We start from the raw sequence: 13225 nt of genomic DNA, 5'->3' as shown, positions 1-13225 counted from the left end.
TGGTGGCTAAGACCTTCAGTTGACCCTGAATGAGCCATACAGGTTAGAATTTTCCCATTCTATCTTCTTCTAAGGAGCATCAAGTAATGATGTGGCCAAGAAATGCTTAAGGCTGTTAGTCTCAGAGCCAGCATTCTGGCCATGGCTGGTAAAGCCATCACTTGTGATGCAAGCATCCCATATGGGCCCCTGTTTGTGTCTCGATCCAGCTCCCTACTAATAGTCTGGGAAAAGCAGTGGTGGGTGGCCCAAGTGCTTGGGCCCCTGCCACCCATGTGGGAGACCCAGAAGAAGCTCCTAGATCCTGGCCACTGGCTTTGGCCTGGCCCAGTCCTGGCTGTTGTGGGCACTTGGGGAGTGAGCCAGCAGATACAAGATCTCCCTCTCTCTCTGTAACTGACTTTCAAATAAATCAATAAATCTTAAAAACAAACAAACAAATAAAAACATTTAGTCTCATTCTCTTCCAAGAGGAAAGTACTCAGATCTTGCAAATTTGTCTTACTGTGAAAACAAATTTCAGGAAACTTCCCTACTTTAACCTTTGTCTAAGAGTCAAAAAGAGTGCAATTTAGTAAGCTCGTAACACGGATGTGGCTGGTATTGGATAATTCTGAGACGCTGAGCGCGCTTCCCTCATGGGATGGCACCGGCAGCTCAGCCCCTCCGCTCACTAGCTGGGGGAGGTGGGCAGCCTCCTTGGGCACAGCCTCACCACCACTAGAGTGGAGGCGGTGCTAGCAGTCCCGTGGTTGTGAGGACTCACCGCCCTGAATGTGTGAATGGCACTGAGACAGGGGGTTCACAGCTCCCAGCGAGTCTCTGCCTTCTTGCAGAACCTCTAGGGAGTGACAGTCCTGAGGACCAGGAAGCAAGACCCAACTCCCTTCCCACTTACGCAGCGGGGCGGGGGCGGGGAGGGGGAGGATCCCTCATCTTCTCACCTGTGAAAAAAGGGCATTGCCCTCCTGGCCCACAGTCAGGGCAGCTGTGTGCATCAAAGGGAAAATATGCAGCCAGGCTTCTGTATCCCGGAGACATTGTGTAAACCTACAGCATCATTATAGCCATAGTCAATAAACATTTTAGAACAATGACTAAGATGACACGTTATCTTGGATTAGCCTTCCCTTGTAAAAACAATGAACAAGATGGTGCAAGTGAAAACACAGAGAAGACTTTGACGTGTTTCCAAATAGATGTGTGCCCGTCATCTGTAGTCATTTCGGCGAGAAGCAATTCTGCAAATTCTTCCCCGCAGACGCCAGCATGCCAGACACTGAGGGGGACGCGAACTCCTTCCACCGCTGCATCCACAAGGTCGACTTCGAAGCTCAGGAAGTGAAGACTCACCAGCTGTTCTAGCAATTCCAGGCCACTGCCACGGGGAGGTGGGAAACCCTGGCTCTGCCTGCTATCCCCCTTCCCGGAAAGGCCAGGCATTACTCAGGCCAACGCAAGACTCGCCAACTTCTCTCCATGGATGCCAAACCACACAGAAGCCCGAGGGCCTCCTGGGCCTGAGCCTAGGCAGACAGAACCGGGTAACCATGGAGCACTCATCACCAGCACTGCGCACACCAAAGCTTCCCTTCCATGGTGCCCGGGGCTTCAAGGCTTGGGCACCTTCCTGCTCCCCTGATCAACCTCCAGCCAGGGACAGTGGCCGCAGAAGGAGTCACAGTTTGACTAGAGGCTTCTCTAATTCCAACCTCACTTTTGGCACCCCCACAACCCCTTTGTTAACCTCATTAGAGAAAGTTAGGATGGAGCCAGCACTGTGGCACAATGGGTAAAGCCGCCGCCTGCAATGCCGGCATCCCATATGGGTGCCAGTTCAAGTCCTGGCTGCTCCTCTTCTGATCAAGCTCTCTGCTGTGGCCTGGGAAAGCAGTAGAAGATGGCCCAAGTACTTTGGGCCCCTGCACCCACATGGGAGACCCAGAAGAAGCACTTGGCTCCTGGCTCTTGGCTTCAGATTAGCACAGCTCCGGCCGTTGTGGCCAACTGGGGAGTGAACCAGCAGACGGAAGACCTCTCTCTCTCTCTCTCTCTCTCTGCCTCTGTCTCTCTGTAACCTGTCTTTCAAATAAACAAATAAATCTTTACCCCCCACAAAAAAAAAAAAAAAAGAAGAAGAAGAGAAAAGAAAAAAAGAAAAAGGACAGTGCAAGGTTCTTCTGTGCCAAGTACTTGACTTTTATTGAATGGGCCAAATCAGGAGTGGGGGCAGACACTCCCACATGATCTGCTGTCTGATTTAAGTCCCCATTTACTGCCTGTGTCCCCTTGTATGAGGTGTGCACAATGGAGTAAGATGGGACACCTTGAAAATCCTTAAATTTGTCGGCGCCGCCGTAGCTCAATAGACTAATGCTCTGCCTGCGGCACCGGCACACTGGGTTCTAATCCCGGTCGGGGCGCTGGATCTGTCCTGGTTGCTCCTTTTCCAGGCCAGCTCTCTGCTGTGGCCTGAGAGTGCAGTGGAGGATGGCCCAAGTGCTTGGGCCCTGCACCCGCATGGGAGACCAGGAGAAGCACCTGGTTCCTGGCTTCGGATCAGTGCGGTGCGCCGGCCGTAGTGCAGCGGCCACTGGGGGGTGAACCAATAGAAAAGGAAGACCTTTCTCTCTGTCTCTCTCTCACTGTCCACTCTGCCTGTCAAAAATAAAAAAAAATAAAAAAATTAAAAAAAAATCCTTAAATTTGTTGGCACTGGTAGAAGTCGCTTGTGTGACACATACCACATACTAATACACAAAATATGTGACACTGCCACCAACCCTAAGTCCCAGACTCTTGCCTCTCTATTTCCTGTCACCTGAAGTCCTATTGGCTCTCTGTCCACTGCTCCTAGGCTGAGATTCAGTTCCCTGCTTTCCATCTACAAGTGATCTGGTCCTGCCAACTGCTCAGAGGCCATCTCCGCCTGTCCCCACAAACTCTTACCACCCATCTGCACCTTGGGGCCAGGTGCTTCAGGGAGGGTGTGTGCTTTCCCTGTCTTCCACCGTGTGATCGAGGTCCCAGGCTAAGCACCAGACTCAGAGGGCACTCAGTTGGCATTTGCTGATGAAAGGAATGATGGGATGAAGAGCCACGAAGGACAGACGGTGTGAACACAAAGGGCAGGATGCTGTCTCCGTGGTACATAGGTTTTGAGATGGCTGTAAGGGATCGGGGAGGGAGGCTGGAAATAATGGATAACAGGAGGGTTCTGGTTCCACCTCATTTACAACAGCAACAGCAGCTCATGACTGCTGCTCCTTCCCTTGCACCTAAATCCACCCTTCGCTTTCTAGGATGGCATGGTCGCAGGTTCTGCCTGTTCCCTCTACCACTGGGGCTGGCTCAGGTGTAGCCCTGGAGTGGGGGTCCCTGCGGTCTCTCCCCTGCCAGGTTGCTCCCTGTTACCACGGGAAGCATTTCCACACCCAGCCTTCCTGTCCAAAGCCCTCCTTGGACCTCCCAGGGCCTAGTGGGCAGCTCTTCCCTCCCCTTCAGTCCTCTCCACCCCTCAGGGCTCCCATCCTGGGCCTCCTCTCCCTGCTACAGGCCAGCATTCAGAGTTCACACCCCAGGACGTCACAAGTACATGCCTCTGAACAGACCACAGTCTCCTGGCTGCTCAGAACATCCCCTTCACCCCACTCCAACACCTTTCTTCCCTGTGAAAACTCTTCAGTGGTGAGTCCCCTGCCTCCGCCTCTGTGCTGACAAACCAGCCTGTTCACACCCTGCAAGGCACCGCCTACCAGACTAGAAGCACCAGTCTCACACGCTGCTCCCCTGCTGGGAGCCACAAACCATTTCTTATTGCTCTTTGTGCTCTGGGGACAGAGACAGTGGCCCTAAGAAGCTCATCAGTGTTCAGTTGCTGGCAGGTTTTCTGGGCACAGGAAGTACGGCAGGGCGAGGGACACGGGGAGGGGAAAGAAGAGCAGATGGGGCAGGGAGAAGGGAAAGGCAAGTCTTCCCTTTAAGAAGCCCCTGGTGTCCCTCAAATTCCCCTAAGTTGGGTGGTAAAAATACCATCCTAAGTGTTGAAGTGGTCATATGGATAGGATTAAGTGTCTGGTAATAACGACAGATAGAATTGAAAAGGAGTGAATGCTCCAACATAGGAAGCAGTCCATGCAGCAGACTCATAGAATGACAACTGCTTTAAGTAGCACTCTTACCTCCAAATCAGCCTTTAAGGCATTCTGCTCTGGCTGTAAAGCCCATGAGAGCATTTCAGGCATAGAAAGCCAAGATACTGTGGCAAAAAATGTTCTACAGGAAGGACATCAGTGGGTGAGACCCCAGTGGAAAGAAATGGTCATTAAAGAAGGATGTACTTTTCTCTGAAGGGAGGAGAGAATTTCCACTTTGCTTATGGCCTTGTCTAAATACTGATGGAGTTTGTGGATTCAAAAATAGCCTAGGCAGCTCATGTCAAGAGCCTCAGGTGATCACTGATCTCATACATAAGAGTGTTAATTGTTAAATTAGCAACAGGAGTCACTGTACACTAATTTCCCATGCAGGACCTCTGTCCTCAAAGAGTTGTATTATAATTATGTCTAAGTGCTTGCAAAAGATATATCATTCTTGGGTGCTTCTTTAAAGTTAATTAAGTTAAAAAATAAAGTTAATTAAGTTTCTAAAAAAAAAAAAAGAAGTGAAATTAATTTCAAGACGCAATGACTTTGAACAGCCCTTGTCTTGACTGTTGAGGAACAGGGTTTTGTTTTGTTTTTGTTTTTTGTGCACATTGTTGAACTCTTAGTATAGAGTTGGTCTTCTGTGTATAAAGTTAATTAAAAATGGATCTTAGTGGAGAATGGGACTGGGAATGGGAGAGGGAGGAGGAGGAGGAGTGGGATTGTGGGTCCCACAGAGAGCAGATATGGTGGGAAGAATCACTATATTCCTAAGTTGTACTTACGAAATGCAAAAACTTTGTATTCCTTAAATAAAAGGTTTCTTTGGGGAAAAAGAAAAAAGTACCTAGAAAATAAAACAAAACAAAAACCAAAAAAGAAGCCCCTGGCAAGAAAGTGTAGGGGATAAGCAGAGACCTGGGTACAGCAGAGCTGAAAAGCCTGGGGCTGAAGACCAGGAAGAGATGGGCAGGCAGAGACAGCTACAGAAGGTGCCACTCATCTGTGAGCCACCACACCAACCTCCCTGTGGATCGGGGTGTTACGGCTTTTCCTAGGGACGCGTTGTCAGGCGGTAGGAGAAGACTCCAGCTACATGGCGTGCTCACAGTGAAGGCAAGACTAGTGTCAACCCACTTCACTCGGAACCTCGCTCCAGCTTCTGAGCTCACTGTATATACACGAAAATTCAACCCCAAACACGAGCTCTTGGTTGAACAGAGTGAGCGGGACGGTTGCAGAAATCATGAATAAATCCCATGTTCTCTTTTCCAGCCTATGTCTGAAGCAGGAGTTAGAAAACCCAAGTTCAAGCTTGGAAAAAAATCTATCCACGTCTCTCTTAACCTCCTATTGTGATTTATGTTTTTCTGAACTCCTAAAATATATATTTTCCTTTTTTATTGTATATAATAATCTTTGAAGCCATCTCAAATCATATACATGTGTATATATAAAGTATGAGTTAAGTAAACACAGATACTTGTTTGGCTCCTAAAAGCCTTAATGGAGCAATTCCCAACCTCTGAAGTGTCATTTTACCAAGAAATGGCAAACTAGAGAGCATACATCCCAGTTCTTACTTCTCCCATTGCCTAATCTGCAACCCTGTGGGACTGAGAGGCAGAATCAGAAGGCTCCACTGGTGGGAAGAAAAATGAAGTGGTGATGGAACTGACGATCCACAGAGAAGATAAATCAACACGTCCGTGTCCTTGGTTATTAGCAGGTACTCGAGCATGTCTGGGGAAAGGCCATCTAAATTTTTGGTTGATATCAAGGGAGAATATTCCACCGTGGTCTAGCTCAGGAATCTGCTGGCAGGTGCCTAGCCGCCCCCAATAGCCGCCCAGAGCCCCCTGCTTCCCAGACAGCTTCTTCTCTCTGAACTCCTTGGCCCAAGAGGAATCACCCTCCATCAGGGAAAATGCCCCCGGGTAAGACGGCACAGTTGCCTGTTGGGCTTTGAAGGTCTCATTGGGCAGTCAACATTGGGAGACTCATTTTAAAGGGAAAAATTATACTCAGAAGAGATTGGATCACTTATAAAGGCTCAAACAGTATTATTTTTAAAAGATTTATTTGTTTATTTGAGAGGCAGAGTTACAAATAAAGAGAGAGATAGAGAGGTCTTCCATCTACTAGCTCACTCCCCAAATGGCTATAAGAGCCAGAGCTGGGCCAATCTGAAGCCAGGAGCCAGGAGCTTCTTCTGGGTCTCCCATGTGGGTGCAGAGGCCCAGATGCTTGGTCATCTTCCACTGCTTTTCCAGATCATTAGCAGGGAGCTAGATCAGACGTGGAGCATCGGGACTTGAACCGGCACCCATAAGGATGCTGGTGTTGCAGGTCAAGGCTTAACCTACTATGCCACAGCGCCGGCCCTTAAACAGTATTATAATACAGGGAAACTTGAACTCAAAAGATTCAGCACATTTTTTTTCGAGTTGATGATAGATACCTAACTGTACATTTCAAATTCTGTTTGCAACTACAGGTTACCCAAAATGCTTGGGACCAAAAGTGTTTTGGATTTTACTTTTTTTAAAATTCATATTTTTTATTTTGGATTTTAGAATATCTACTTATATACAATAAGACATCTTGGGGGATAGAACCCAAGTCTAAAATAGAGTTCATTTATGTTTCATATAGACCTTACACACATAGCCTAGAAGTAATTTTATAAAGTATTTTAAACAATTTTGCACATGGAACAAAATTGCATGGTATGGAATTTTCCACTTGTGATGTCCTGTCAGTGCTCAGAAAGTTTCACATTTGGGATTTTCAGAGTAGGGACGCTCAACCTGTATTATTGAACTAACTAAAAAACTTTAGTAAATCCAAGAAATTTTTGACTTAACATATAGGGCCTTCTGGATTCCAAACAGTGGAGTTGAGGACACGACACAGGCTGTGAGCCCATTTCCTGGCCATCTCTCCTGCGGTAGGGTGTGGGGCCAGCTGGGAGGGCTGCTGGGGAGATCCGAGCCTCCGCACCCCGCTCCTCTCTACAGTCAACGACTCTCTCTTCCCACCAGTGGCCTCAGCCCCTAGGGGATGCACCAGACTCTATGCTAGTAGCCAGCCAGCCAGCCAGCTAGCAGCACTGCTCCCGATCAGAGGGGCTCAGGGCCCCCAGCCCACCGTAGAACTTATCCAGTGTTGGTGCGTCCCAAATGAAACCAGCTTGGGGGGCAGCACAGGAACCTCACACCAATCATGACATCATTCTTCAGAGAAACATTTTCCCAACTTCAAGAAAGAAACAGCTTTCAAAGACATCTTTGAAACATAATGCAATTGAAAACTATACCATGGAGGTCGATGTTGTGGCATAGTGGGTAAAGCCACCGCCTGTGATGCCTGCATTCCATATGGGTGCCAGTTTGAGTCCTAGTTGCTCCACTTCCCATCCAGCTCCCTGCTAGTGGCATGGGAAAAACAGAAGAAGATGGCCCAAATGTTTGGGCCCCTGCCACCCACAAGGGAGACCCAGACAAAGCTCCAGGCTCCTGGCTTGAGCCTGGTCCTGCACTGGCCGTTGCGGCCATCTGGGGAGTGAACCAACAGATGGAAGATCTTGCTCTCTCTGTAACTCAGACTTTCAAAATAAACAAATCTTTAAAACAACAACAGCAACAAAAACCTGCACCATTAGCGGTTTGCCTCCTCAACCAAAACTATGTCAAGATCCAGTTTTATTTACACTGATTGCTTTTGTGCACAGAATGTGAACAGCAACTTCACGCCTCCTAAAACTATCTCGTGAACGTTCTCTCATTTGCTCCCTAACGTGCCCCATGAGGCAGGCAAGGGAGGCATCGATGCTCATTTCTCAGGTGAGGGAAGCAAAGCCGAGGAAGGCGGCCGGCTGCGGGACGGGCTGGCGTCCTGCGCCCTGACCTCTTGTCCGTTCTCTATGCCGCTCTCTGGCATGGGTCTCTAAACACACTCAGTTTACTTCTCAGTCATGCAGAATATCCACAACCCAAATCCCTTGAGCTTTATCTTAACTGCAAAATGGCTCACTTCCTGCTGCTGGTGTGCAAGGACACACACAGCCGCCGGAGTGAGGACCAGAGACGCAGTGTTTTCCAACCCCGGCTAACCCATCTCCCTCTATTAATAGAAGCACAGCCCGGTTCTGGATTCGTGCCTATGTGAGACCACACGTGTGCCAAGACCAGGACCTACGTGGTAACCCAAGAAGTTTCATATTGTCTCAGACATGATGAGGATGGCTCTGCTTGGGACAAAAGAAACCAACGACAACAGGTTGCTGTGACGTGAGATCATCAGTACCCCAAGTTTCCAAGCATTTCACTGGTGTTTGTTAAGACACATGCGTGTGTCACTCCTTGGTCCCCAGGGACACTTGGTGCCTGGGTAGGGGCCTGTCTGGTGCAGTGCTATCTTGGGCCTCCTACTTTGGCTGGAAGTGGCTCTGTCCTCCTCCAAGGCTCAGACTCCTCTCTGCCTCTGTTTGTCACTGTGTCTCTGTTCACTGCCTCTCTGTCAGTGACCTTGGTCAAGTGCACAGGTCGCTGATTGTTCTAGGTGTGGCCCTTAGACTCACCTAGATCATTTTGGAAAAGTGAGAGTTTGAATGTCATCGAGAGGACAGAAAACGCCAGTGCGGCAAAAGTAAGGAAAAGCAATCTGAGAAAAGAGGAGGCGTGGAGGACTACCAAGTAATGACACCGATGTTCACAGCACACGTTAAAGTTCCTCGTGATGTTCCTCTAGTGCCTCGGCAAATTAGGGAATGAAGCTGGGTCTCAAGACAAATCGCGGTCCTTGGAAAGGCAACGCCTGGAGGATGCATCCTTCCCGGCTGGACCCGCTCACCCCAGCTTCCTGAGTGGTGAGCCTGGGACAGGAACTGGGCGTGCGCGGTTCCTCTCTGAGACAGGAGCTGCCATCAGAGCGCGTGGTGTCCCTCTCTGGTTTGTGGGGACACGCGGCCTGAGACAGCGGAGTGGGCATCCACGTGAGTGCCGATTGAGTCCTGGCTGCTCCATTTCCGATCCAGCTCCCTGCTAATGAGCTGGGAAAGCAGTGGAAGATGGCTCCTGGCTTTGGTCTGGCCTAGTCTTGGCTGTTGCAGCCACGTGGGGAGTGAGCCAGCAGATGGAAGATCTCATTCTTTTTTCTGTCTCTCCCTCTATATATAACTCTGACTTTCAAATAAATAGAATAATTCTTTTAAAAAAGGTCCTACATTGAAAAGCAGGAACTATATAAAATTATACACATTTGGCCGGCGCCGTGGCTTAACAGGCTAATCCTCCACCTGCGGCGCTGGCACACCGGTTTCTAGTCCTGGTTGGGGCGCTGGATTCTATCCCGGTTGCCTCTCTTCCAGGACAGCTCTCTGCTGTGGTCCGGGAGGGCAGTGGAGGATAGCCCAAGTCCTTGGACCCTGCACCCGCATGGGAGACCAGGAGGAAGCACCTGGCTCCTGGCTTCGGATCAGAGAGATGCGCCGGCCACAGTGGCCATTGGAGGGTGAACCAACGGCAAAAAGGAAGACCTTTCTCTCTGTCTCTCTCTCTCTCACTGTCCACTCTGCCTGTCAAAAAAAAAAAAAAAATTATACACATTTACATAAATGGTTGACAAACTACTCTGTTCAGGTGTTATCTCAGGATGAAAATATTTCAGGTGACTTTTACCCCCTGCCCTATACTTTCCTACATTTTAACTGGAAATATAACTAGTAAAAAAACAGAAATAACTATTTTTAATGAGGGAACGATTTGATTGATTCAATGATGGAGGGAACACAAAAATAATGTTCTTTAAATCTTCTTCACCAAAGTACAACACACCAGTAGAACTTTGCATCATTCACAACTAAAAGAGGTTTTCACAATTTTCTACAAAATGGGGACAGACCACAAAGTCCAGCATTAATAACCATCATCAATATTTGAGCACCTTGAAAGCAGAGCCGAAATCTAATTTTTGACACACTCTTCCCAGTGGCTCAGAGCACCCGGGCTGTGCAACCAGCCCTCATTAACTGACAGGCACATCTCACATCTCATGAATTGCTACATCAAAAATGCTATTAAAGAGTAAAATCTCATCTGAAAAAGAATAGGAGCACCAGAGCAGTGCCAATAAAAATCATTTAACCATGAAAGGTAATTCAACTCTACCATGCAGCAAAGCTTTTCCTCCTGCTCTGAAGGAATTCAGCGTGCCCCTTCTGTCTCCTGCCTTCCTGAGAGCACAGGCTTGGATGCTGTCCACGCACTCAGCGACTGTCCACTTGCTGACCTTCAGTTTCTTTTGGTTTAAATGCACAAACCACACAATGTAAGGCTTGCCTATTTTTTTTTTAAGATTTTATTTATTTATCTAAGAGGCAGAGTTACAGAGAGAGGAAGAGACAGAGCGAGAGAGAGAGATCTTCCATCTACTGGTTCACTCCCTAAATGGCTGCAATAGCAGGAGCTGGGCTGATCTGAAGCCAGGAGCCAGGAGCTTCTTCCAGGTCTCCCACGTGGGTGCAGGGTGCCCAAACACTTGAGCCATCCTCCTCTGCTTTCCCAGGCCATAGTAGAGAGCTAGATTGGAAGAGGAGCAGCTGGGACTCAAACCGGCATCCACATGGGATGCTGGCACTGCAGGTGGAGGCTTAGCCCACTATGCCACAGCGCCAAGCCCAGCCCTTCAGTTCTGTCTTGGGCTCCAGAGTCAGGACACCAACTGCCAATCACCCTGCCTTCAAAACTGGAAACTACCTGTTAAAGTCTCGCGATGGCCTGCAACTGTTTTCCTTCTTCCAGGCCTGCTTTCTCTTCCAGGCAGCGACAACACACGGTGAGGGAAGCTATGGACTGGCCTTGCCTGGGCAAACCCGTGGGGCAGACATGGCGCGGTGGCTGTGGCCTCAGCCCTGGGGCCACGCGTCATCTCTGCCTGGCTACAACTTCTGTCATTCTTTTAAATGGTACCATGCAAACTCACTTTACAGCCAAGCTTTTCAAGTCAGACACTTACCTGCACCAGCAAGTGGCCCGAATCAGGCGGACATGCACCTCGCGCCGCGGTGTTCTCGTTGATCTCCTTTATCAGACTCATCAGTATTTCCACGACGCCTCTGCTGATCATTTCACTGAGGAAACTTGGATTTCCGGAGAGAAATTTTATAGCTCCCGTGCAGTATAAGAAAGCTTCAGTGTTGGTCTGCAGGTCCTCACTCCTCAGCACCTCCAGGAGAGACTCTGCCAAGGAGATGAACGATTGTAAATGTGCGGCAGCCGGGGAAACACTGAGGTACTGGTACGTGAACATCACAGCTTGTAAACTACGTTTGCCAAAGCCTCCGTTCCAGCGGCGATGAAGGATCATTCACATAGCACAAAGAGAGAAGCTGATTTTAGCCAAGACACATCCGTGTAATAGCGATGACAGGAAAAGATGGGATTAGGAGCATGTAAATAAGAAAGTGCTCTTCTAGTTCAATGCCATTTCTTGCCTTTAAGTCATCATTTTGATAATATGTTTAAAAATATATTTGATGGCTTTGGAATAAAATTTGCTGGAGTAAATTAGAAAAGGGAAGATAATTTTACATGATCACATATTAACTTAAATGTATTGGGGTTTACCAATGATGAGAGCTGTAAACATTCATTTCATCGTGTTTCAGTTTAAATTAATCAGTTGACTGTAAAATGCTCATGTAAATAAAATAATTTTTCAGTGAAAAAAAAGAAAAAGAAAAAAGAATAGCAATAGGGTGGCAGTTCCATCCTCCTGAGCTCACAGATTACTGTAAGCAAATTAGGTATCCCACCCTTTCGAGGGTTCTTTGTTTATCACGAGCAAGCCAGACAGGATAAAGGGTGGCAAATCAGGTCTTGGGATGGATTTTATCCCCGCCTTGTAACTGAACGTCAATCAAAATTGTGCTTAAAAACTGCCACGGACTACTTGGGGTTTTTTCTTCTCTTGGAAGTCCCTCTCCATGCCGCTCTGGCTGGAGGTCTTTAATAAATCTTGCTTTTAAATAAAAAAATAAAATAAAATAGGAAGCCGGAATTGGAAGTAGGGTTGGGACTCAGACCAGGCACTCCAATATGCAGGAGATGTGGGCATCCCAAATGGTGTCTTAACTGCTGCACCCAGCACCCAGCCTAAGTGTGGTTTTTTTTTTTTTTTTGAAAAGTACATCCAAGTCCAGGAAATGAATTTTTAAATAGCACTTAATAAAGTCACATACTGTTACGATAGGCCATTGTTACTTTTAAAGCTGACTATCACACCAGGCCCCAAAGGATGCATTAAACAGAACGTGGAAAACACAGAGAAGGACAAAGCAAAGATAAGCATCACATAACTTCTGCATTTTGTTAGGAAAAAAAAGACTCCATTCCCACCGTCATTCATTGTGACGTTTCTCTCCAAACGTGGGAGGCACTCAATGATACTCACCCAGAATGTTGTCACTCTGAATCAGAGAATCGTTCTTCTCATTCCTGCTAATTTTAAATATAAGTTTGCAGGCATTAAGGAGATTCTTTCTACTCACTTTAAGCTGCGGAGAGACAAAACACATTCTCGTTGCAGAGGGAAATAAAGTCAGTCATTGTTTTGGTTTAGCACAAACATCTATTTTAGAAAGCAGAGGATGAGTATTTTTAAGCACAAAGAAAAGGTCTAAAGAAATCAACTTTGGAAAAGGGCACAAATTTTTCAACTATGGAATTCAATTAACTCAGTTACACTAAATGCAATGTAAACAATTTTTAGAGTAAGGATAGTTTGGGGACAATCACTTATTTCTGACTTTACAGTGTCTTGTATAAACCTGTGAAGTTATCAGTAACTTTTGCAAGAGTGTATGAGGAAGAAGGGGTGGGGCGGGCCGAGGTGAACAAACTGCATGAAATGGAGGGACTGCTTTAAAACACAGGAGTAAAGGAAGACAGGGAACCAAAAATTTCAGATTCAACCAGTTCAGATGAGAACACACTGTGGAGAGGAACGGAAGGAAAGAAAAAGGTTGGATCTTCTTTATCATTGTACAAAAGAAAATAAAGTAATTCTGCTTGATTAGA

The 13225-nt window shown here is 47.4% G+C and overlaps 1 protein-coding gene across 4 annotated transcripts in view; it reads right to left on the bottom strand.

The window, feature by feature from the left end:
• The window catches only part of ARMC2 (armadillo repeat containing 2), a 120651-nt gene that overhangs the window by 45499 nt on the left and 61927 nt on the right, over positions 1-13225 (bottom strand). For all 4 annotated transcript variants that reach the window (XM_062186584.1, XM_062186587.1, XM_062186586.1 and 1 more), the window contains 2 exons: positions 12600-12702; positions 11163-11386 (listed from right to left, as the gene is read on the bottom strand). In XM_062186584.1, the coding sequence (XP_062042568.1) occupies positions 11163-11386; positions 12600-12702 (327 nt within the window). The remainder of the gene's footprint in view (positions 1-11162; positions 11387-12599; positions 12703-13225) is intronic.

Source organism: Lepus europaeus, chromosome 3 (assembly GCF_033115175.1).
Source record: "Lepus europaeus isolate LE1 chromosome 3, mLepTim1.pri, whole genome shotgun sequence".
NCBI lineage: Eukaryota > Metazoa > Chordata > Mammalia > Lagomorpha > Leporidae > Lepus > Lepus europaeus.
This window is presented reverse-complemented; position numbering and strand designations above follow the sequence as displayed.